The sequence below is a fragment of the Pipistrellus kuhlii genome, unplaced genomic scaffold (genome assembly GCF_014108245.1).
Source record: "Pipistrellus kuhlii isolate mPipKuh1 unplaced genomic scaffold, mPipKuh1.p scaffold_m20_p_11, whole genome shotgun sequence".
Taxonomy (NCBI): domain Eukaryota; kingdom Metazoa; phylum Chordata; class Mammalia; order Chiroptera; family Vespertilionidae; genus Pipistrellus; species Pipistrellus kuhlii.
In genome coordinates, this window is record NW_023425416.1 from 51,989,789 (window position 1) to 52,013,861 (window position 24,073).

The 24,073-nt window shown below is 61.2% G+C and overlaps 4 protein-coding genes across 10 annotated transcripts; 3 read left to right on the forward strand and 1 right to left on the reverse strand.

The window, feature by feature from the left end:
- Positions 1-5,353: 5,353 nt before the first annotated feature.
- Positions 5,354-10,724, forward strand: CUNH3orf84 (chromosome unknown C3orf84 homolog). Of its 2 annotated transcripts, none has more exons than XM_036430525.2 (4): positions 5,354-5,482; positions 5,722-5,835; positions 9,746-9,802; positions 10,061-10,724. In XM_036430525.2, the coding sequence occupies exons 1-4, from the start codon at positions 5,456-5,458 to the stop codon at positions 10,451-10,453; spliced, it is 591 nt and encodes a 196-aa protein (XP_036286418.1). In that variant the 5' UTR covers positions 5,354-5,455; the 3' UTR covers positions 10,454-10,724. The 2 variants fall into 2 exon arrangements, with proteins under 2 accessions (XP_036286418.1, XP_036286417.1); XM_036430524.2 differs by having other exon boundaries at positions 10,040-10,723.
- A 769-nt stretch (positions 10,725-11,493) lies between these two features.
- On the reverse strand, positions 11,494-16,026 carry KLHDC8B (kelch domain containing 8B). Of its 2 annotated transcripts, none has more exons than XM_036432330.2 (6): positions 15,942-16,026; positions 14,485-14,973; positions 13,390-13,554; positions 12,873-13,097; positions 12,691-12,792; positions 11,494-12,323 (listed from the first exon to the last, which is right to left on the reverse strand). In XM_036432330.2, exons 2-6 carry the CDS (start codon positions 14,858-14,860, stop codon positions 12,127-12,129), a joined length of 1,065 nt encoding a protein of 354 aa, XP_036288223.1. In that variant the 5' UTR covers positions 14,861-14,973; positions 15,942-16,026; the 3' UTR covers positions 11,494-12,126. The 2 variants fall into 2 exon arrangements, with proteins under 2 accessions (XP_036288223.1, XP_045435564.1); XM_045579608.1 differs by lacking the exon at positions 15,942-16,026 and adding an exon at positions 15,275-15,331.
- A 2,031-nt stretch (positions 16,027-18,057) lies between these two features.
- Positions 18,058-21,409, forward strand: CCDC71 (coiled-coil domain containing 71). 5 transcript variants are annotated; one of them, XM_036432328.2, is made up of 3 exons: positions 18,058-18,186; positions 19,777-20,773; positions 20,810-21,409. In XM_036432328.2, exons 2-3 carry the CDS (start codon positions 19,829-19,831, stop codon positions 21,185-21,187), a joined length of 1,323 nt encoding a protein of 440 aa, XP_036288221.1. In that variant the 5' UTR covers positions 18,058-18,186; positions 19,777-19,828; the 3' UTR covers positions 21,188-21,409. The 5 variants fall into 5 exon arrangements, with proteins under 5 accessions (XP_036288221.1, XP_045435563.1, XP_036288222.1 ...); XM_045579607.1 differs by having other exon boundaries at positions 20,837-21,409; XM_036432329.2 differs by having other exon boundaries at positions 19,777-20,752; positions 20,795-21,409.
- Positions 21,410-21,537: 128 nt separating this feature from the next.
- On the forward strand, positions 21,538-23,905 carry LOC123652084. The gene is made up of 2 exons (XM_045579609.1): positions 21,538-23,123; positions 23,195-23,905. The coding sequence occupies exons 1-2, from the start codon at positions 22,808-22,810 to the stop codon at positions 23,815-23,817; spliced, it is 939 nt and encodes a 312-aa protein (XP_045435565.1). The 5' UTR covers positions 21,538-22,807; the 3' UTR covers positions 23,818-23,905.
- The last annotated feature ends 168 nt before the right edge of the window (positions 23,906-24,073 follow it).

A 24,073-nucleotide genomic window follows, 5' to 3' on the forward strand; every position in this document is an offset into this window, starting at 1 on the left:
ACTTCATTGCCTTGATACAGTGATTTAATGTATAAGTAGTTCTTCCTGGACAATAGGCTCTTGGAATGCCAAGAGAGCTGAGGAGCTGGGCAGTAAAGAAGCTAGACGAAGAGCGAGTGCTTTGTGCAAAAGCCTTCTCACAGCCCTAACCGGCTTGGCTTAGTGGATAGAGTGCCAGCCTCCAGACTGAAGGTTCGATTCTGATCAAGGGCATGTACCTTGGTTTCGGGGACATACCCAGTAGGGGGTGTGCAGGAGGCATCTGGTCGATGTTTCTCTCTAATCGATGTTTCTAACTCTCTGTCCCTCTCCCTTCCTCTCTGTAGAAAATCAAAATATATATTTTTAAAAAGCCTTTCCACACTATCATAAGTTCATTATGATAGTCGTACAGCCTAGAGTTCATGAAACAAGCCCGATTTCTAAATTTTGTCTCTCTGATCTCACAGAACATTTATATGTATCATTACATATTACCATAGATTCCTACACATATATCTGAATAAAACAAAACAAATTCTGAATAAATAGACATTTAGTATACTTTTTATATAATTTAACCTTCTTTAGAGAAATGTTACATTGAAGTTTCCTAATCTTCTAGAAAAACACAAATTTGGATGTTTATAATAACTTTTGCAAGAATGTGAAGTATACACCACAGGATCAACTATGTGCCAGACACAGCACCAGATACATTGCAAGATAAAGGTTAATGATTTTGTGAGGCAGGCATTTTTATCCTCAAATTTATAAATGAAAGAGGAGACATTACAAAATGAAAAGGCAATCTACAGAATGGGAGAAAATATTTGTAAATCACTTATAAAAGTTTAATATCCAAAATGTATAAAGAACTTATATAGCCTTAGCTGGGTTGGCTCAGTGGATAGTGTTGGCCTGTGGACTAAAGGGTCCCAAGTTCATTTCCGGTCAAGTGCACATACCCGGGTTGCAACTTGATCCCTAACAGGGAATGTGCAAATCAATACCCCCCCCCAAAAAAAAACCAAAAAAAAAACCCACCAACCCTAAACTGATTAAAAATGAGAAGAGCCCTAGCTGGTTTGGCTGTTAGCACATCAGCCCTTGGACTGAAGAGTCTTGAGTTCGATTCCAGTCAAGGGTACATACCTGCTTAGAGGCAATCAATTGATGTATCTCTCATGTTTCTCTCTCTCCCACCTGCTTCCCCCTTCTTTCTACTCTCTGAAAAGCAATGGAAAAATATCCTCAGGTGAGGGTTAACAAAATTTTTTTAATTTAAAAAGGATCTGTCCTTTTTAGGCTACTATGCCGTGTCCTTCCCTCCATCCAGGTAATGACCTCACATAGCAACACTCCGGATTTCTTTCCCTGGCAACTAGCCTCCTTGCAGTTTCTTCAGCCCAGGAACACGACTTGCTCTGTAGCCAGGTGCAAACATTTCACCCTGTAACCAAATGTCTGTGAAGCATTTTCCGTGCCTCATCTCATTTGATCCTCACAGAAGTCCTGGAGTAGGTACATAGGAGACTGGTGGAATCCTGTTTTCTTTTCATTAGCCGGAAAACGGAGATTTAGCTTAGAAACTTGACCCGACTGAAAATAAATGATGGACCTTGAAAATGACTTCAGGTTTTCTCACTGCACAGAATATAGTCAAACACTGCTGCAGTTAAATATTTTACCCTTTGTTCTCCCTGAGTGATCTACAATAATAATGTGCTTTGTGTTGATATTTACTGCTGTGTTGCTGACAGTTACCTGAAAGAAAAGTTGGGGTGCTTCACTGGCTGGAAAAAGTGTAGCTACATCAGAAAGTAGGCCTAATTAAGCAAGTTTGTTCTATATCTATAAAAGGCTAAGTTGACTTGCTCATGTGCAATACATATAAAGCTCTCGCTGGCACCAATTGTACACGTTTCCATCTGTCATTGTCATTGTCGATCATGAATTGTTGATCATGAATAGACACTTCTATTATAGAAAAAGGGTGACTAGCGATAAAAATATTCTAAATTTCCTTTCAATGTGCACAAATTCGTTCACTGGGCCACTAGTATAATATACATACTTGTTTACCTGAAATTCAAATTTAACTAGGTTCTTATATTTTTAATTTTTTTCAATTACAATTTACATTCAATGTAATTTTGTATGTTCCAGGTGTACAGCACAGTGGTTAGACAATCATGTATTATACTTTACCAAACTGGTGGCCTATATTTTTATTTACTAAACCTGACACCCCTACTCTACTGCCACCAGCTTGGATGACTGCAGTGGCCTCCAAACTGGTTTCCCTGATTTCCCCTTCATATTCTCTTCTCTATAAAGCACTCATTGGAACCTTAAGTCAGATTGCCCCTTTGCTCTACTGCTTCACCCTCCTCATACGCAAGCCAGCATTCCGATTGTCTTCAGTGTTCCCTGCAGGCTCCCTTAGCTTTGCCTCTCACCTGCACTCTATTTACACCTCTCATGGGGCTTCTCACTGCTGCCCCCCTTGCTGGGCACATGCCAACTTCATTCCCTGTTCCCTCCTCTCCCCGCACAGACATCACAGGCCTCCCACCATTAGGTGTTCTCTCCATTATTTATTCAAAATTGTACCCCACCCATCATTGTATCTCTGCCTTGCTTTTCCTCCACAGTACATCACTATCCTAATACACTATATATTTTATTAATTTATCTTGTTTTATAATGTTAACCACTTTGAAACAGGATTTTTTGTTCACTTCTATATTCCCAGAATCTAGAAATTGTGCCTGGCACCTAATAGGTACTCAGAAAATATCTACTGTGACATTAGAGAAAATATAGGCAATGGAGCAAAACTTTCCAAGTATCCACAGATTTAAAAATACATGATTGTCTTCTAATTATAATATTTCAGGTCCTTAGATCATCACAGAGTTACTACTTATTTTAAGAAAGAAGGTGAATTTAAGTAAATATTGGATTTCTGACTCAGGTTTACTTATTTCTTTGACAGCCAAATTTTTTCCTTTATCCGCATTAGCAGAAATTCCTCCTCCTAGTGTCTAGATTTAGGATATAGACAATTTTATATACATCATCACAAGACCATTATTTAAGGCCATTATACTTAATCTACAAGACAAATCCTCTTGACTTCCACTTCTATGCTGATGGGAGAGTAATTTCTATAGCATGTGGCTTTGGGTTTAGAATACTGCTCCCCTAATTCCAGATCTAACTTCCTTTTTATTTAAGGTTTTTAGCTTTCTTGTCTTAAAAAAAAAAAAGCTTTGTTTTTAGGGGTGGTGGGGGTGGATAGAAACATCATTGATGGGTCCTCTACTGGGTATGGAGCCCCAAACCCAGGCATGTGCCCCGACCAGAATGGAACCAGCGACCTCTTGATACACAGAGAGCGCACAGTCCACTGAGCAACACCAGCCAGGCAACGTGGACTTATTCTTAGGGGGTTTCTTCAGTGCGGGAGAAGGAACCCCGTGGTTATCCCGGGACTGAGCCCATGTGCTCAGCCTGTCTGTCCTCTGCTGCCTGTGACGTGTCCTCACGCTGGTGACCTCCGGGCCCCGTGAGGAGGGCTTAGGGAGGGCAATGGCCGCCCTAGGTGAATGGGAACGGGAAGGCACCCCTCGGCAGGTTTCCAGCCCCCCCCCACCCCCCCGCAATCCTATGAAGGAAGCACCCAAGTGAAGGTGTGAGTGAAGGACGCCGCCATGTCGCTCAGGCACCGAGGGTTTGGTCAGGGCACCGCCGGGAGGGCGGGGCAGGAGGCAGCCCATCCATGACTCCCTCACGTCTCCATCTTCTTCCTCTCTGAATCAATCGAACATTAAAGGGAAAAGGCGGCGGCCATTTCCACAGGAAGGGCCTGGCACGGTGGAGGGCAGGGGAGAACACGGGGCTGAAGGGGGCCTCAGGGCGCAGAGCCCCAACCTGACCTCCAATCTGACCGCCCTCAAGTCTTCAACGCGGAGAACCCGAGGCCTCAGTGAGGGGCGGGCACGAACTCTCCGCTCCGCTCCTGCCCTCAGCCATGGCCCTCGGGCCTCACCAGGCCGCCCGCCTCCCGCAGCCCGGGTCCCTCCTGTCCTGCCGCTTCGTGCTCCGGCCCGACCAACGCAGAGCCCTGTGCGGCTCACCCCGCCGGCTGGGGCGGGGGCGGCAGTGAGCGGGCTCCCGGAGGAGCTGCGCCATCGCGTTCGGTGGAAGGAGCGGGGCCAGGAACGGCGAGGCGCGCTCCAGCGAGGAACCCTGAGTCCTGGAAACTCCCCCCACCTCAGGCCCCTGGGAACTCCCTCGGCTCCCACCTGTGCCCCCTCCTTTCTCCTCTCTCCTCCCCGCGCCCCAGGAGCCGCCCGAACCCCTGCCGCCGCCGCTCCTGAGGCCGTGCCGCCTGGGCCCCCTGCTCTGGCTCCTAAAGCCCCCCGTCCCCCGCCCGGGGAAGCCCACCGGGCATGCGCGGCCCCGCCCCCAGGGCCGCCCTGACCAATGGGGAGCGCTCCCGCTCTCTGGGCCCGGCCCTGCTGCAGCACGTGACTAAGAGTCCCAACGGTTTTAACGGTTTTAACGGCCGGATCCTGGCCCGGTCCACGCACGCGCCCCAGCCCCCGGCACCTCGTGAGGCGGCCCCCCAGCTGCGCCCCGCGCCCGCCCGCCCGCCCGCCCCGGCGCCCGTGCGGCTGCCGCGGGGCCACAGAGCACCTGCGGAGGGGAGGGCGCCCGGGGCCAGGGCGGGGTCCCGCGGGGGCCGTGGGCGCCGGGCGGGGGAGTAGCGGGGAGGGGACGGCCGCCGCGTGGCTCCAGGAGCCCGGGTTCCCTCCCGCTCAGGGCAAGTGCCGCGTGCGGGCTGTGCCTGGCGCGCGCGCGCGCGCGCGCGCGTGTGTGTGTGTGTGTGTGTGTGTGTGTGTCTGTGTGGGGGGGTCAGGGGGGGGCGCGGCCGGTCCGGGACTCTCAGCGTCGCTGTCCTCCTCCCGCTGTGGCAGCAATAAAAACGCTCTAAAAAGGGAGCCGTGAGGGGACGGGTGGGTGCAGCCAATGCACCGAGGCGCGGCGGCGGGAGCGCGGCGGCGGGCGGGCGCGGAGAGGCGTCGCAGGGGGAGGTCAGGGCGCAGGGAACGGCCCGCTCCCAGGGCCTGGCTTTCCGCCCGTCACCGGACTTCCCTTCCCGCCAAAGCCCGTTAGAGCGCCGCTGCCCTCCTGGGGCTGGAGCCGGGGAGCCCGCGCGGGCCGCCTTCAGAAATGGCTCCCGCAGGCGGCACGTGGCCTGGCCGGACTCGAACCCGGTCCGGGAGCCTCCCCAGTGGGGCCTGGGCCACGGGCCCCTGTCAGGGCGGCTGCTCCGGGGAATGGGCCCAGGCGGCGCCCCCGCGCTTTGTGCGGTCACAGGCGTCACCAGGCGACGGCGGCCCGCCCCGGGGCAGCTCGGGGACCGCTCGGGGACTGCGGCAAGCCCCTGGCTCCCCCCGGAAGGATGCAGAGTGCGCTCGTGGGCTCCTGGGTAAGGGGTCCTCCCGCCGCCCCTCGGGGTCCCGCCCGAACCCCGTTTGCCCTACGGCCTAAGCCGGATCCCCCCACGGCCCTTCCGGGGCCAGCCGCCCGTGGTTCCTCTCTGCAGCCCCTGGGGCGCCCCCACCTCCATGCTTCCTCCTCGGCAGCGGCCTGGAGCCTCTGGGGCCCTGGGTCCGAGGCTCTGCAGAGGGTGGGCTGGGCTAGCCCTCACGCCTGCCTTTGCTGCAGCACAACAATGGCTTCTATGGGCACTACCGAGGCCAGTTCAAGAATGAGATCGCCCTCCAATACCGCCTGGCGGCCAAGCCCCAGCCCCCCATGGTGTTCCTGCAGCGATGCAAGGTACACCCTGCTCCCCACACCTGCGGCCTGGAGGAGCCTCTGCGGGTGACCTGCCTGCCCAGCGGGAGGAGGGTCAGGACCTCCAGAGCCCAGGGAGGAAAACGGAAAACGGGGGAGGGTGCAGGTCTCAGGCCTCCTGCTTCCAGGCCGGAGACAAGGAGGGGTCCCCACAGGGAGAAGCCCCCTCGGGACAGAGCTCGGAGAGTGCAGTATGGAGGGCGAGGTGAGGGCCTCGGAAGATAGTCTAGTAGATGGGCCCGAAGGGAAGGCATGGCCTCTGGAAGTCAGGGCAGAGGTGGGGGCTGGCCCCAGGGGAGCAGGGAAGCAGACCTCTCCCCTCCCCACCTCTCCTCTCACCTCTTCCCCTCTCCTCCCCTCCCTTCCTCTCTTCCAGGGCTTCCTGGCCAGAGGGAGGCACTGGGAGCAGGGGAGGGGCCCAGCCTGGTCCGAATGGACCTGCCCTCTGACTCAGCCCCAGCAGATCTGGAGGCTGCCATGCTGCAGAGCTGGCACCTCCTTGGCGCTCCTGGGCACTGCCTGCTGAGCCAGGGCCACCTCCCCTGCCAGAGTCCAGGGCCTGCGTAGTGTGGGGACAGAGCCGCCCACGCTTCCTGCTGGGTGTGTGTGGGAGCCCCCAGACTGGAGCACCCGCTCAGCTGTCCGCCAGGGCCAGGGTAGGGCACGTCTTGGTGGAAGTGGAGACTTGGCTAGCTGACCCGGCAGCGGGCCTGCGTACGGGCTCAGGTCGTGTGAATGCCAAGCCGCTAGCTGCTCCCAGGTGGGAAGCGGGTCCATTAATGGGGCTGCGCAGGGAGGCTGTTAACGCTCTCGCAGTGAGAGGCGTGGGGTCTGCAGGCTCCCTCAGCTGCTCTTACAGCCTCTACTGGCAGCACCCACTCCCTCTCTTCTCCGGTGGGGTGCAGGATCTTATCCAGGCCATTCAGATGCAAGACAGTTCTGCTCTCCCAAACCAGACTTATTCCTAGCCTTTGCTTGCCTGACTCTTGGGAAATGTAATTGGAGTCCTGGGTCATGGCTGGGGCCGGCCGGCCGCTGGTGGTGCTGTAACTGTGGGTCCCTGTCCCACATCCTTAGGCAGCCTCAGAGGTCTGCCCTCAGCACCCGGTGACTGCAGACTGGTGGCCTCCCACAGGCAAACACAGCCCCTCTCAGGAGACCTCAGCCTGAGCCCCTGAGCCCACCTGCTCAGAGACCATGGTTTTCACCACTTGGAAAAGGAGCCCTAGATGGTTAGAACAAAGATGTAGGTGAAATTCTCCTGGGGCAGACACTCTCAGCTGCCGGGGGTGGGGGGGTGGGAGACACACACACACACACACACACACACATTCTTACCAGGCTCCCAGGGTTTTAAGTTGCAATTTGTATTGAACGATTGTAGAGACACACATAGTGATGAGAAATAATGAGATCCCTTCCTCACTTGGCTCAGTTTCCCCCAATGGCGATGTTGTGCAAAATGATAGTGCAACATGGCAGCCAGGGCACCGGCATGAGTGCATTCTCCTCTCGCCACACTTCCCCAGCTTCCCTTGGACTTGTGTGTGGAATGAAGATCTGGAACTTTTTATTGCCTGTGTAGGTTTGTGTACCCAAATCACAGTCAAGATACATCACCAGGGTCCCTGGTGCTGCCCTTTCATGGCCACACCCGTCTACCACTCCTCCACCTTCCCTGTCTCTAGCCCTGGTATTCACCAATATCTCCCCCGTTTCTAAAATGTTGTCCCTTCAAAGTGTTATCTAACTAGAATAATAGAGCATGGAACTATCGGGGATTGGTTTTTCTTACTGGGCGGAATTTCCTGCAGATCCGCCCAGTGTGTGTATGGATGAATCATTCCTTTCTTACTGGGGGTAGACTGTGGTATGTATGTGCCTGTTTAACTCTTCACCTGTTACAGACCATCTGGGCTGGTTCCAGTTTTTGGTTCTTACAACCAAAGCTGCCGTGACTTTGTGTACAGGTTTTGGAGTGAACACAGGTTTTCACTTCTTTGGGATAAATGCCCAGGCGTGCAGTTGCTGGGTCATAGAGTTGTATGTTTGGTTTTAAGAACAAATGGCCGCACTATTTCCAGAGTAGGTGTAGCTTCCACATTCCCACCAGCAGTGTGTATGGGATCCAGGTCCTCTCTATCCTCACCAATGCTTGTCACCGCTCTACCTTCAATTTTAGTCATTATGATTGATGTCCTGTGACATCACATGGTGGTTAATTTTCATTTCTCGAATGTTTAATGATGGTGAACTTTTCACGTGTTACTTGCCATTTGCATATCGTCTTTGGTGAAATGCCTTTATGTCATTAGCCAGTTTTCTAGTTGGGTAATTTGTTATTTTACTGTGGAGACGTGAGAGTCTTTATGTGTTCCAGGTATCACAGTCCTTCATTAAATATGTGGGCTGCAAATACCTGTTGTTGTTGTTGTTTTTTGTTTGTTTGTTTTCTAAAAGGGCCTGGGTTTTTAATCCTGTGATGTCAGCTTGTGTTATGAGGAATGAAAGGTAGGGCTGGCTGGCTTCGCACCTTCCTGAAGCTTTTGTTCTGTTTAAGAAGGAGGGCCCAGCGGAGGAGCTTGCCAAAGGCACATACCACGGCTCCCCCTGAGCATTCTGGTTCAGAGATCAGGGGTGAAGCTACCCCTGCCTTTTACTTAGGAGCCTGCCTTTTACTTAGGAGCCTTTGCTCACTCCCCAACCCAGCCAAGACTGAACGCCTCAGACCAGGCACTTCATTCGGCCAGGCACTGTTCTCGAGACAGAGGTACAGATGTGAGCAAGGCAGAGAGAAAGCAGTGAGCAACCAGAATATATAGTCCTGTAGATGTGAGAAGGGGAGAAATGCAGAGTTGGGTGATGGACTGCTGGGGTCGTGCTCGAGGAGGACTCCCCAGGAGGAAGGTGAGGAGGAGCCATGGCCAGGAGAACCTCAGGCGGGAAGAGAGGTGCACAGGCTGGAGGCCGGTGTGCCGAGGACAGGGAGGACGCGGCTGGCTGCAGGTGAAGAGTGATGAGGGCCCTGGGGGCTCCCGGACCACTGTGATGACCTGGCTTTTACAAACAGGAGGGCCTTTGGCAAACAAGGGTGTGAAAGGGCTCTCCCATTAAGAGTTGTTCTGCCTGCGAGAGGACAGTGGATGGGGAGCAAGCTCAGAGGCAGGGACACCAGGAGTGAAGCTCTTGCAGTAATCAGAGAGAGGAAGGTGCTTGGACCAGGGGAGGCCGTGGCCATGCTGAGCTGCTCCGGGCCTGGGCGCATGTGGAAACACCACCAGCATTCCTGGCACGTCCATGTAAGGTGTGAAAGGAGGAATCAAGGAGTCTCTGTGTGGCTGGCTGGGTCTAGCTACTGAGTCCTGAGCTGGGAGGATGGAGCAGGAGTGGGCCTGGGGAATGAGTCAGAGCTCAGTCGTGTGTGTGAGATGCCCATTAGGCCAGCGGCTGCCACCCTTTCGGACATCACGGACTGCCGGTTGGCGACGCTGCATTAGATGTCTACGGCTAGCTGCTGAGTCTGGAGTTCAGGAAGGAGCTTGAGCTAGAGAGAAAAATGTCCAGGTGGTGGGCAGGGTCAGGAGCTTGGAGGAGTAGGTGTGGACAGAGGGGAGGAGAGAACCATGCCTAATCCTGGGTGATCAGGGCTCTGTGAATCCTGAGCCACCCCCCTGGGGGCAGGAGGTCCTGGCTGAGGCCCCGGCCCTTCCTCCTGGTGGCCTGGAGGCGCCGTGTTGGGCCAGGTCCCAGGGTGAGGCGTCCCAGAGGAGGCATTGCTTTCACCTGTGCCTGTCCTTGGGGTGGTAGCAGGTTAGCAGGTTGGGGTGGTGGGTCCTGAGGACCTGCGTGGGGCAGTGAGCCCCGTCCCCCATTGCCTTCTCTCGCTCTCAAGGAGCCGGTGCAGCAGCACTTCTTCTCCAAGCACGACAACCGCACGTCCTTCGACAAAGTGAGTGCTTGGGAAGAGGCCCCAGCGGGAGCTGATAGGGAGGGGAGAGTGCGGGAGGGGTTCCCCTGCCAGCCTGCCTGACTGTGCAAGTGGCCCAGGGCCGCTGCCTTTCGGAGCCTCACTGGGAATGGATGCAGGGGTTTGGGCCAGGCATCACCGGGCGGAATGGGCTCTAGGGGGCACCAAGGCAAAGCCTGACGCCAGGACTGTGGGCCAAGGGCCCGTACCGCTGAGGAGGGTCCCTACTGCTTACTGCAGGGCATCGGGAGGCGGAAAGACTTGGCCCGCCTGTGTCAGAAGCACACCTTCCTGCAGTGGGCCTCCAGCGAGCTGGAGCTGTGCCAGCAGCGGCCCCTGGAATCCTCCTACCAGTCCACCTTCCGCTTAAGCCCAGAACCCAGTGACCCCCCTCAGCGCCTCGTCCACTTTGTGCAGATCCAGTCTCCCCGCACCCGTACCACCTACCAGCAGAACTTCTGCCAGCCGTCCCAGAGTGGCCTCTGTGGCAGCGACAGCGGGGACCCCCAGGTCCCCAGCCCCAGCCCGCCGACTAACCTCCCAAAGATCCCCACGCCCAAACCGCTGCAGCATTACCTCCACGCCGGGGTCTCCGAGTGTCTCAATTGGTCCAGAGCATTAAACAATGGCTGAGGCCCTGGCCGGCTGGCTCAGTGAGTAAAGCGTCAGCCTGTGGACCGAAGGGTCGTGGGTTTGATTCCAGCCAATGGCACGTACCTCAAGGGCATGCACCTCAGTTGCAGGCTTGATCCCTGGTCCCAGTTGGGGTGCATGTGGGAGGCAGCCAATTGATGTGTGTCTTTCACATTGATGTTTCTCTCTGTGTCTCTTTCTCTTCCATTCTCTCTAAAAATCAATGGAGAAATACCCTCCGGTGAGAATGAACACAAAAGAATGGCTGACACTGAGGCCTCCTGGCCTGTGCTTGTAGTCCAGAATGGCGCAGAGGCTGGAGTGCAGCAAGACTCTGCCAGGCCTTACGCCTGGCGCCTACGGCACTGGTGCCTGGTGCCTCTGTGCTGGGCAGGTGCCGTGTTGCCTTGGGAGTGCTGCCATTGAGTGGGAGTGGGAAGGGGTACAGCCAGCAGGAGGCTAAGGGTCTGGAGGGTTACCATGGCCTCAGCAGATGGGTTCTGAGACCCCCAAATCCATTCTCGTAGCAGACCCAGCTGTGAGCCCCTCACACAGTGACTACAGAAAACCAGAGCCCATGGCCCTAACCATTGGGCAGCGCAGCCTGATGAGGCAAGGGCCAGCAGCTTGGCTTTCTCTGCGAGACTTCACCTCTAGGATCTGGTGGGTGGCCACAGCCCTGCCTGGGAGACCGCTTCCTGCAGCGCGACGGAGGGAGACCGGCTGCGCACCCACGGGCCTCTGCAGGCAGCAGGGCTTTGGGAGACGCCGAGGCCCAGGCCGGAGGTGCCCTGGCCGCACGGTGTGCGGTCGTTTTCTGCGCTCTTGTCTGCTCGTCCTGTAGGACCCCCACCATCCAGGCCGCGGGGACAGCGGCCGTCCTGGATCCCCACGGAGAATCTGAGGCTTAGGAGGGCTGAGACACCAGGACACCGGGGCAGCGGCCGGTCTAAAGGCTCTTCTGGACCCTTGTCCTTTGGAGAGCTGAGGCCCCAGGAGGACGGGCTGCGGGTGACAGAGGAGTCCACCGGGGCCACGCACAGGTTTTAGCAGCATTTTTACTTCCACATCTGAACGCCCCGCGTCCTCACAACAGCCCTGTGAGGTGGGCGGGCAGGAAGGTCCCGGAGATCCCCGTTTAGTGAGGATGCTGAGGCACAGAGGTGACATGACTGGCCCAGGTCTCACGGCCGACAGAGTAGAGGGCCCAGAGCTAACGTTTTGACCCTTTGGAGGTCCCTGCACTCCCTCTTCCATTCCCTCTATGTCCCCCACCCTCTCCAGTTCTGAGCCTCCGGGGGCCTCCAAGGCAGGAATAGTCACTGGGGAAGGCCTGTCAACTCCAGGCAGGCCCTGATCCTGCAGGGCATAGGCCAGCTCCCCCTCCCCCGCTTCCCAGTCGGACAGAAGGCCCAGTAGGTGCCAGAGCCAGGGTGGAGCAAGGCCTGGCCCATGAGTGAATGAGGGTGAGGGGTGGAAGCGTATGGACACCCTATGTTAAGGATGACGCCTCCCACCCCATCCCGAGGCAGTATTACAGCCCAGGCCCTGTCCCAGGGCCCACGCCCTGCCTCCCGCATCCCTCGGAGCCACAGAGCTCCCTCAGCAGCACTGGGAGCCACCGCAGCTGCCTCTGGCCCTGAGCTGCTCCCGGGGGAAGGTCCTCCAGGCATTCAGACCCCATCACGCAGACACAGAGCCTCCACGGCCTGGCTGGGGCCCTGCGCCACACCCCCGATGACAAACAGCCGGGGCCCAGCCTGCAGGCTGGAACAGGAGCAGCGGGCTGTGGGCATGGCAGGCAGCACCTCCCAGCGTCTCCGGGCAAGGCTGAAGCCCTCCGCGGAGCCCAGAGGGCACGGCTGGTTTCCTGCAGGAGGAGACACAGTTGGAAGGGCACAGGCTGCAGGGGCACCCCCTCTTTTCCTCCTGAACCCAGAGTGTGGCCGAAGGCGGCGCCCAGGATGGACTGTCGGCCTTGCTGCCGTGCCCATCCACATCCTCCCGTGTGCGTGTTCCTATCTCTCTCTGCCATGCAGTGGCCCCGAGGCCCGCTGCCACACAACTGAGTCAGGAGCTGAGGAAACCCCAGATCCGGCCCACACAGACCGCCCTGCTGGCTCCCACGTTGGAAAGGGAAGCTCATAAGCCCCAAGCCCAGAGACGGCAGGTGGTGCTCACGCTGGAGGGCACTCCTTCCTGCCCTGGGCGCCCTCCTCTCCCAGCCCTGCACTCACCAAGGCCCCCCACAGCCACAATGTGGCCCCCCAGGGCGCCGACCACAAAGTCAGCCCTCTTATCCCTCATGCGCAGGCTTCGGGGCAGCTTGGTCCAGGAGCCTGCAGGGGAGGAGAGGGGAGGGGAGGTCAGGGCTGCCCCACAGGCCCTTCACGCGGGAGGACGCCCAGGCCCTGCTCACCGTGCTCCAGGTCGAACGTTTCCACAGTGTTGACGAAATGTGGGCGTGAGTAGAAGTTGTGGGGCCCAGGCTGCTGCAGGCCCCCCAGGCTGAAGACGCTGCCTTCGGCCATGGCGCAGCCAGCAAAGGCCCGGCGGCTGGGCAGGCTTGGGTGCCGGGTCCAGGTCCGGGCCTCCAGGTCGAAGGCCTCAAAGGCAGTCACGGGGAGCTTGCCCTGGCGGCCCCCTGTGGTGGCAGCAGGCGCTGGGCGGGAGCCTGGGTGCGAGCAGGTGCCTCCCCCACCAGGTCGCTGAGCCTGGGTGCTGCCCGCTCCTGCCACCACCCGCTGTGCAGCCAGGGCCGGTCACTGGAGTTTGGTTTTCCAGTTCCAGCAGGGCCAGGGGTTGGAGCCTCGGAGTAAGCCTGACTCACCCCAACAAAGCCTCCTTGTCCTGCCCCCCAAACTCAGCCTGATTCTAGCCACTCACAGGGTAGGGGCTCTGGACTCCGGGCCCCTCTCCCACAGCCAGGTCCTTACCCAGCACATAGATCTTGTTCCCGTGCAGGAAAGTGGAAGCTCCGTAGCAGGGCGTGGGCATAGAAGGCAGCGAGAGCCAGCAGTCCTGGCGGGGTTCGTACACCCGAACCTGGGCCTGGGGGGCTGTGTCCGGGCCCATTCCGCCCAGAGCATACACCAGACCATCTGCACAGCAAAGAGCGGTGCAGACAGCACCCCAGACTCCTGGGCACCCCACCCCGATGACTGCCCCGGGGAGGTTGGAGGCCCATGTTATGGGGAAGCCCTCGCACCTGCCTGGAGGGGGCGCTGGGAGAACCAGGATTCTTGCCCTGGCCAGGGCCCTCCAAGTGGAGAGCAGGAGGCAGATCTAATTATAATCTCCGTCTCCCTGGAGATGCTATGGCAACCAAGTCTGGCATTCAGGCAGAAGCAGACCTGGTCAGACCTGGAGACCACAAGATGGGGCCCCCTGGGGAAGGCGGTTGGAGGATGGTTTAAGCCCGGGTGGGGGGGACCAGCTGGGGGGTTGGGAGAGGGGCTGGGCCTACAGGAGAGGAGTGTTGGCCACAAGCCTTCTGCCCAGGAGCCCCACCAGCACCTCTGCACCCCACCTTTTCACTAGAGTAAGTTCTTGCCCTTTTATGTCTTCAAGGTCAGCTGGGGGCATGTCAGGGGGCCTGGAGGGGACAGGCCAGTCAGCTGGGCGCTTCCATAGCAACGGTCTCCTAGCAGGTTGGCCTTTGTCCACTCAGGCCCCCTGATGTGTGTGGAGGGGATAGTCTTGTCAGGCTCTGAGCCAAGCTTCTGCCCCCACCTGCTCCCCAGACTATTTATAGCCGGGAGGGTCACTGGCTGCCCCTTGTCCCTGAAGGAGAGGAGCGGACGGGGCAGGAAGTGCTGGTCCTCCCACCTCACAGCTGGGAAAGGCAGCTGAGGGCTCCGCAGCCCACTCAGAGCGAGGCAGAGGGCGGGGGGGGGGGGGGGATGCAGGAGGCAGAGCCCTGCCCAGGCAGCCGGGCTGAAGCAACAGCTCTTGCCCGGCTCTCAGGGAAGGAGCCCGGTGGGGAAATGAAGGGTGTGGGCACCAAGAGCCCTCCCTGGGGGGCAACTCACCTCTCTCCACCGTGGCGATGCCCATGGCGGCCTGCGGCAGGGCGGCCCGGCGCTCCCAGCAGCCCTGGTCAGCCAGGAAGGCCTCCACGGCAGCCACTGGGCTCTGGCCCTCATCCACACCTCCCACCACCAGCACCTGCTTGCCCAGCACCACAGCGGCCGCACCCGCCCGAGCAGTGGGCAGGGGTGCCAGTGCCAGCCACGTGTGTGAGGCCATGTCCAGGGTCTCAGCAGTGTCCAGGGGCAGGCCAGCTCGGCCACAGCCCCCCAGCACTAGCAGGTGCCCGTCCTGGTGTGCGACCGTGCTGTACACGCGGCACGTGGGCATGGGCGGGAACTCCTGCCAGGCAAAGGCCCGGCTGCCCCCTGCGGCCATGGCGTCACCTCATGGGCAGGACGCGCTACTGCTCCGGCTCAGGCCTCGCGATGCCGGCCTCATCCTGACCGCCAGGTTAAGGGGGTGTCCGCGGCCCAGGGCACGGCCGCCTCCTGGAGGAGAGGGGGACAGGGTCAGGCCGCCGGCCTGCTCTCAGAGGCCAGTAGCAGCCTGTAGCTCAGAGCCCAGAATCCCCAGTGGGAAAGGCAGGGGGGCCCTGGCTGGCTAGCAAGCCACTGTGGAAGCCCACCCACCTGGAGGGGCAGGGGCGCAGCTCCCAGACCCCAGGCAATGCCCCCCCCCCCCCCCCCCCCGCCATGGACCTGTGGGATTCCCTCCCACCCCTGCCCCCTGCTCACCCTTATCCCCATTCCCCGCCCCAGACTGTTTGTAACCAGGAGAGTCCTTGGCCACCCTCCTGGCCTCAGAGGAGGAATGGGCGGCAGGGAAAGCTGGTCCTACTCAGACAGGCAGCCTGGGCGCTGCTCCACCTCCCAGCTGAGAGGCAGTGAGGGCTCCGAGCCCAGCTCAGGGCGAGGCGGGGAGGGCGCGGGAGGCGGAGCCCTGCCAGCGCCTCAGCTCCCGGTCACACCTGGGTCGGGATGGGAGGCAGGTGACAGGACCCGACTCCTGCCCCTGCCCAGCTTCCTCTGTGCCCTGGGCAGCCCTCTGGTCTCCCCCTGAGGCCAGGGCCCAGCTCCAGAGCACCCGCCCCTTTGGGAGCACTGGGCGCGCATTCCCACCAGCAAAGGCCACCATCAGGGGGTGGGCGGGGAGGCCCTCCGCCTTTTCCTTTGAGGTCCGCCCGCCCTCAGCAGCTCGTCCACCCAGGCCCCGAGGCGGCCTCCCGGGTGCATATAGGGGAGGAGGCGGCTCCGCAGGACCGGGCACCTGCCCCTCGGCCCCTCACAGCAAACCCCGCGTCCCCGGCCTGTCGCTTCTGGAGGGGCCACACCCCTGGACCCCAGCACCAGAGCCCAGCCCAAACTTCCAGCTCCCGGGAGAGCGGGGGGCGGGTCCCGGCGAGCCCGCTTGGGGTTCACCCTGCGCCCCAAACTTCCCCAGTTCCCGGGGGACTCACCGGCTGGGGCTCCGGGGCGCTCGGGCGCGGGGTCCGCTGTTGGGGCTCCGCGGCTCTGGCTCTGGTTGGGGCTGCGGCGGCGGGGCTCCGCGGGGCTCTGGCTCGGCTCCGGCGCGGGGCGGGGCTGGACGGGGTCCGCCCTCTCCCCCTCCCGACTGGGGACACCTCCCCCACCCCCACCTTAACCCTGCACCTGCCACGGCTGCGGCGCGCGCCTGCCGCGGTCACACGCAAACGGGTGGACTGAGAGATGGACGAGAGGACACCGGGCCTGCCCAGAAGTGGGGTCCGACCCTAGGCGGGGAGGATGGGCGGCGGGAGCAGCACGCACGTGTGTGTGTGTGTGTGGGGGGGGCCTTCTGAGCGGACCGCCGGGAGCAGCCGGCGGAGGGAAGGGCGAGGGGCCTGCAGAACCCGGGCTTGAGGGGCGGGGCGCCCGCTGCCGTGAATTGGAGGAGCCCTTGGGGCGTGGCCTGATCTCGGGGTGCGGTGTCTGAGGGGCCCTCCCCAGGCACCTAGCGGCACTGAGCAGGTCCCAATAGGCGAGGCGCGGGGGCTGCGGAGTGGGAGCGCTGTCCTCAGTCCTGACGGCCTTTCTGTGGCCTGCGTGGGGAGGTGAGGGTGGGCGAGGTGAACTTGACGGGATGAACTTGAAGAGTCAGAGGCCAAGGGACCTTCCAGGCAGGGCATTCGGCCTCATTCTGCAGGGCCTGGGGCTGGCTGTTCTGAGTCATTTTGTGAAGGTCCATTTCCAGGGTCCTGACCCCGCCTCCAACCAACACTGGGGTGGAGCGATGGCAAGTTGGCAGACAAAGGACTACCCGCCTCAGACCAGAGCCTGCCCATCTCTGACCACTCAGAGCACCATGGACAGTGTCTGGAAGCACACCTGGACACAAGGTGCAAGTGCACGCAGTCAGTGAAGGAGGCGAGGCAGGATGCAGTGCCAGGAGTGGCCAGGAGAGGGGAAGCAGCTGGCAAAGGTGTGTCATCAGCAAGACAGCACTGCCAGCAGCTGGGACCAAGGCCCGCCGGGCCAGTGTGGGCACTGGCCTCACATTAGGCCCCAGAGTGTGGGCAGAGCCTTGTCCACGAGCAGAGTCTGCAGCCACTGTCAGAGGCCAGCAGCTGGAGAACCTGCCCGGAAACGGTGGTGCCCTTTCCTGTTACAGATCCTGGCCAGGCTTCTGTCCTCCAACTCCACTTGGCCCCCGACTTGCTCACCACTTTGGGAGCTCTGTTCCCGTCCTCCTCAGGTTGTTCATACTGCTCTTCACACCCCCTCTAATCCCCCACTACCCCCTTCTAGGCCCTTCCCCTCTCCTTTCCAGCAACTCAGCACTTAAAGCCTCCTGGCCTTAGACCTCCCAGCACCAAAGTCCCTCCAGCCTCTTCTTCCTCCCACCAGTCAAACTCTTGAAGCCATCTGTCCTCACAGGTCCCACCTCATGTCTGCTGCCACTGCTCCCCCAGACTGCTCTCGCCACAGTCACCATGGGACACCATGAGCCAAAACCTCAGGGGTCTGTCTCAGCCAAATGTCGCCGGGATCCTTGTGACGGGCTTCCTCCTGCTTCTGTGCTGTCTCTGAGCCTTTGCCAGCCCTGCGAACGCTCCATCCCTAGGAAGTGGCCCCCAAGACCTGCCCATGCTTCTCCCTCTGGGGTTGACCTGCTCAGGCCCCTGGCCTAACTCATACCTACATCTCACCAGGCCCCTCTGCCCAGGTGGGTGTGGGTCTAGGGCCCAGCGCTCAGGCTATAGAAGATGCCAAACCAGAGCAATGCATGAGTTTGGGGATGACCCCATCACCCGCTCCGATCCCAGTTATGCCTCTGGGGTAAGCACCCGCCAAAGTCCAGTCACTTTGCTCAGAGGAAAGCTTTCAGAGCTCCGTCTGGGACTCCCGGGCACCTAGGGACAGAGGGCCAGCCTCCCGTCTCGCAGAGCCCTATCCAGCCCCTGGCCCCCTGGCTGGTGTTGGAGGGGACACAGCCCCTCCTCAGGCTCCAGCACAGGCGGCCCCGCGGCTACTTCCTCCGGGAGCACCCCCCCCCCATCTCCCCAGTACCCACCGGCCCCGCCCTCCAACTTGGGGGAAACCAGGGTCTGGGGGTCAAGGGTCACCAGGGCGGGCCAGGTCCCGGAAGCGGAAGCGCAGCGCACTTCCGGCGCCCAGCGAGCGGCCATGTTGGAGCAGCGGAGGCGGCGCAGAGGTGCGTCCTGGGTCCCCGCGGCGGCGCCGGTAGGTTGGGGCCGTGGCCTGGCCGCGCCGGAGGGGGAGCCCGCGAGACGAGAGGGCGGAGGCCCCGCCGCCCCAGCGCGCCCCCCGCCCCCGCCGGCCCCCGCGGCTGCGCCACCGTCGGGCTGGCCCCGCGTCCCCCGCCTCAGACCCCGCGCCTCGGACCCGGACCCGGGTTCCCAGCCGGCTCCCGGGGCCGTGGCGGGGCCTCCCTCCTCCCGCCGCCCGCTCCCGCCGGCCCGGGGCGCGGATGCGGGAGCGCGGGGCCGGGCGCCCCTTCCGGAGCCCGCAAAGCCCACAGGACCCCGCCGGGCAGCGGGTCTCCCTGGTCTGTGGCCGGGGTCCGAGCCCCGTCCTGGAGCTTCTCGGAAAGCCACAGACCCCTCGCCAGGGTCAGCCCGACCTGGGCGGAGCAGCCGGGTCTCCCCCGTCCCTGTGGCTGGGGTCCGAGCCCCCCGGCTCTGAGCTTCACACCCCGACTGCACCCCGGAAAGTAAAGCACCGCGGCCACGTGCGCCGGCCGTGCGGGAGCGGCCTCCGAGAGGGAGTGCCCGCCACACCTGAGGGTCCGGTGTTTGCCAGTCCCCCGGGCAGAGCCGACCTGAGTTACGCCGACAGCCTGCGGCTTCTGCACGGAGCGGGCAGCCCCTCTGGCTGCGCCCAGGTCGGCCCTCCGCCCCCTCGCGTGGACAGCGTGGTCCCTGCGCCCACCTCCCTGCCGCCGTCTTGGCGCCTTGTTCCCGCTGTGACACCGGGGGCTCTTGGTCCGGCTGCGGCCCGGGCTGCCTGCCTGCTGGCCTGCCTGCCTAGGGCTGTGTCATTATATGTGCTGCTCACCGTCTCTGTTGAAGGGGTCTGGCTGGTCTCCATGACTCCATTCCAGGGCCTCCACGTGGCCTGTAGGGAGGGTTTCGGGCTCCTGACTAGCTGCAGCTTGAGGGACAGAAGTGGGCATGGACGTGGGGAAGGTCTGGACCTTGGCCGCATTCAAGGCTGTGTTGTCCTGCTTCCCCTGGCCTTTCGTTCTCAACCTCCCAGCCCTGACCACAGACTCCAGCCACACAAGGGGTCACCCTTCCTCACGCTGGAGCCATCACATAGGCTGCTCCCCTTGCATTGCCATCGGGTCCTTTCCTAGCATCACTCGTGTCCCAGGAGCCCTCTCCTGAGCCCTGGGGAGCGAAGCTGGCTCCGCTGTGCCCTCCGCCACCTCGGTGGCGTCTGTCTTGCCTTCTGTGCAGGGCTCCTTGAGGACCGCTAGTCACTTATGTCCCAGGGCTGAGTCTAATGCCAGCTTTCTGGCTTCAGGAAATACAGACTTGAATTAAAACAGGCTGGCTGAGCCTGGCCTCGCCAGGGACACAACAGCAGGTGGGTGGCTCTGAGGAGCTGCCTCTGACCCACCTGGGTCCTCCCACCCCGGCCCCCACCCTGCAGCCAGCAGGGTCAGGAGAACGTTTTGCTTCATGGAGACGCTTGCTCTGGCCAGGCCTGTCAGCGGGTACTCTGGAGAGTGCGAGCCCTGACTCCCTGTCGGGCTGCCCTGACCCTGCTCCGTGCTGTTCTCACTGACCGTGTCCTCTTGCCTTGGAGGTGCCGAGCGCTGGTGTGCAGAGAACCCCGTCAGCCCTGCAGTGCCAATGCCATGAGCGTGGCGCAGCATGTGGAAGAGAAAGCTGTGCACGCGTGGTCCCGGATCTCCACGGCAGGGAAGAAGGCCCTGGAAGAGGCGCTGCTGGTCTTTAACCCCATGAGCCAGGATCTGAGCGCCACAGAGGCCCAGCTGGTGGCCTTCCTGCAGGGCCTGCGAGATGATGGCTTCCAGCCTACCATCCTGCGCAGCGGTGACGTCTACGGCTACAGTTCGTGCACGGCCAAACCCCCAAGCCAGACGAAGCTGCATGCTCGCGCCCCCATCCCAGCCACCACGTCACCTCCAGCCGGTGCTCCCCGAGCTGCGATGCGGCTGCCTGCCGGCCCGGCCACGCTGCTTCCCGTGCCGCTGTCTGGCAGGCTGGCCAAAGCGTCCACACCAGCCCTTCCCAAGCATGCTACCACCAACCTGCTCCTGAGCTCCCTGAAGGAGTCCAGTGCCAGCCATGCCCGGGGCACAGCAGTGGGCTTCCCCACCCACCTCTATCCAGGTGTCTACCCTGCCATGCGGCTCTCCGTTGTCCTCGAGGCCCTGGTTCCACTCAAGACTCCCATGCCCCACTTGGGTGCCAAGCACAAGACACAGCCCCTGCAGCTCTCCCTCGCGGACTCTCCCCTGAAGCTGCAGAAAGGCCCGGGAAAGGGCCTGGGGCTTCCTAGGAAAGTCACAAGCAAGAGCCCTAAGTGTGTGATTCGCAGAGGCCCCAGGGCTGGACCCCAAGAAAGCGCTGGGCTTCAGAGCAAGACCTGCAAAGCCACCGGGTCCCTCCTTGGCCCACAAACAAAAGGTGTCTCTGCCTCGAGCACCAAGACAGCCCAGGCCAAGGCGGCTCAGACACTGGCCAGAGCTGTCTGTGCCCAGGCCAAGGTGGCTCACACCCAGGCTAAAGCTGCCAAGGCCCGGGCAAAGACGAAGGCAGTGGAGGTCAAGGCCAAGGCCACATGTGCCAAGGCCAAAGCAGCATGGATCAAGGCCAAAGCCCAGGCGGCGCGGGCCAAGGCCAAGGCTGCTCGGACCCAGCCCAGGGGCCGGGGCCGGGACTGTGTGAAAGGCTCTGTTCAGGCCAGGACCGCAAGGAAAGGCCCGAAAAGCAGCCCTGGGGCTGGGGGGCAGAAGAGGAAAAGGACTGAGGAGGCAAAAGACCTTCCCCGGAAGAGGACGCGGCTGGGGGCCCGCGGCCCTAAGGCACGGGTACGTCCTGGGACATCCGAGCTCCTGAAGTTCCAGGCCATCAACGTGGACAGGCGATCCTCGGACGACGAAGTGCGGCGGCAGGCCCAGCGCGCCCTCCGTGTGAACCTGTCCCCCGTGGTCCGCCTCCAGCCCCTGTTGCCCTCCCCGGTGCCCTGACCTCTCCCCGGCCCGGTTCGGGGACTGGCCGGCTGTCCCTGTGGTCGGGCACAGTGCAATGCCGTGGACTCCACAACCTTGAGGACTGGGGGCGCCTCTCCAGGGCCTGCAGGCCACTAGCCTTCCAGACAGGAGGGTGGGGGCCGGGGGACAATGCACTGTGACTTGCTGCTCTTCAGGTTGTATGTCCACGTTCCATCCATCACGTTTTATACCTTTCCACATCCTGGTCTCCCGCCTGCCGTTCGTGTCTGTGTGGCTGCGGGAGGCAGCTTGAGCTCCCAGGGCCAGAAGCCTGGGCGGTCCCGGTAGCTGAGGGCCGGTCACCCCTGTGAGTGATGGGCCACCGGGCCCTGCCCTCTGGATACCCTGCCCTCTGGTGCAGGGCAGCTCCTCAGGGCAAGGCAGAGCCACTCTGGTGGTTTGGTACCCAGCGTGGACCCCAGGCAGGAGGAAAATGGGGAGCCAGGCACCTTGCCGGTTTCTAGGCCACGGAAGGGGCTCTGTGGTCCTGCTCCCCAGGGTGATGGGGCAGCCTGACTGGCTGAAACTCCGGGCTTTGCCTGGGTTCTTTGGGCCTAAAATGGCTGGCGTACCTCTGCCCCTGCTCCCCTTGCTCCTTTCAGAAGAGCGGCTAGCCTTGATTTCCCCAGTTAGTGAGGACTTGGGGTTGAGTCAGAGGTCAGAGCTCCTGTTGTAGGGCCACAGTCCGCCCTCCCTGATCAAGCAGTTTTCTCCTTGGTCTGTGGCTGCTGCATCCCCGACTGCCCCCGGGAGCAGTGCTTCCTGCGGTCCGGGCTCTGCGCTCTGTCCACCGGCTGTGCATTTCAGATACCATCAGCTCTCCCTGCTTTGGAGGGGGCTGGGCTTGGCCCTGAGCAAAACTCTCCCTGCCCATCTGCCAGTCTTGCTGGCTGCCCAGCCTGAAGCCAGTGGCTGGGGCTGGCTGGGGAGGCATTCCCAAGAGGCTCCTGGAGAGCCTTTCAGGGCTGGGGTGGCCTCATTGAATGAGAATGGGGCCTTTCTGTCTGGTCAGTCTGAGCCCCAGCTGCACTGCCTGCCCTGCCAGCGACCTGGACCTGCAGAAGCGCAGCGTGCTCCTGTGCCCCTCCCCATCTTGCATCCTTCCCCTGGGCGCCCACTTCCTTGGTTTCCCTGGCTCTGGGGACCCCTTGCTCCCCGCTGCATGGTGGCCCCACAGCTCTGCTCGCCGCTTGCCTTTGGTGGCCCTGCTTTCACCCACCATGTGAGTATGGGAAATGGCCCAGGGGCCACAGCTCCTCTCTCTCAGGCGTGATTCCAGCACCTACCACCCAGGCCCCCCAGCTGGCCTAGGCCCCCTCCTTTCAGTGCTGCTGCTGCTGCTGCTGCCACCCCTGGGTGAGAAGTCTTCAGGCCGCCCGGTGGGGTGGGGTGGGGTGGGGTGAGGTTGGAGGGGGAGCCCCTAGGATCCCCACTCAGACCTACACCTCCCAGTCCAGGCTCCCAGAACAATTGCCCAGGAAGTGCCAGACACACTGACCCCGTCTGGCTGCTCGAGCGGCAGCTGCTACCCGCCCACTGGGGACCTGGTAGTGGGTCGCAGCCAGAGCCTTCGTAGCTCATCCACCTGTGGACGCCATGGCCCTGAGCGCTACTGCCTTGTCAGTCACCCCCAGGTGGGGGCGCAGGGGAGGCCTCTGCACCGGGTACCTCAGTCTTCCTGGGAGCTGGGCCTGGAGGGTCAGGTCACTGGGGGCTGGAGGGAGAGGTGGAGCTGAGATGCTTTGGAGTGGGGGCACCGCCATGGACCTCCTCCCTCCCTCCGACACCCAGGACTCTGAGCATTGCTTCTTTTGTGACTCCCGGGACGGGGACCGGGGTGGCCATGGCATTGAGAATGTGATATCCTGGAGTGGTTGCCATGGCAACCAGACCTGGTGGCAAGCTGAGAGTGGTGAGGGTGCTGGTGTGCCTGGATGAGGGTCTGGGGCCACGGTCTGGTCACTGACCAGCCTGTGGTTGCAGGTGTTGAGAACGTTACCATCCAGCTAGACCTAGAGAGTGCATTCCACTTCACCCACCTCGTCATGACCTTCAAGGTGACCGCTGCCCCGGCCTGGAGGCGGGCCGTGTGCCCCCTGTCCTCACGGCCACCCGTGGTGCTTGCCCCTGGTAACCGAGGACCCCTCCTGTCCCCAGACATTCTGCCCAGCGGCGCCGACCCTGAGCGTTCGGCGGACCGCGGCCGCTCCTGGCGTGTGTACCGGCACTTTGCCCACAACTGCTCAGGCCTCCCCTGGCGTCGCTCGGGCCCCGGCCGCAGTGCCAGCGATCTCGTGTGTGACCAGCGTTACTGGGACATTGAGCCTTCCACCGAGGGCAAGGTCAGGCCCAGAGGAGGCGGGGAGGGTGGTTGTGAAGCCAGAGGCTCAGGCTTGCTTCTTCCTCAGGTCATTTTCCATGTTCTGGACCCAGCCCTCCTGGTGGAGAACCCACACGACCCCGAGAAGCAGGGTAATTCTAGCCAGGCCTGTGAGGCGGGCGGGAACAGGGAGGGGAGTCCCGCCTGGGGCCAGCTCAGTCACGGTCCTCTTGTGGTCCCTGTTCTGGCCTCCATGTCTGCCCCTCGCTGCCCATGGCACGGGTAGCAGTTTAATCTCTGCCCCGTCATTGGTCTCATGGGGCCCATGTGGTCCCTGTCACTGCCCACACCCCCGGCCCATGTCGTCCCTGTCACTCCCCCCCCCCCCCCCCGGCCCATGTCTCTGCTCCTGTCACTACCTCCCAACTCCCCCGGGAGCCCCCATCACTGCTCCGAGCATGGCCCCACTCACGCCCGCCCCTCTGAGCCGTCATTCTGGCCTTAGTTGGTGCCCTACATCCCGCAGCGGCCTCTGGGTGAGG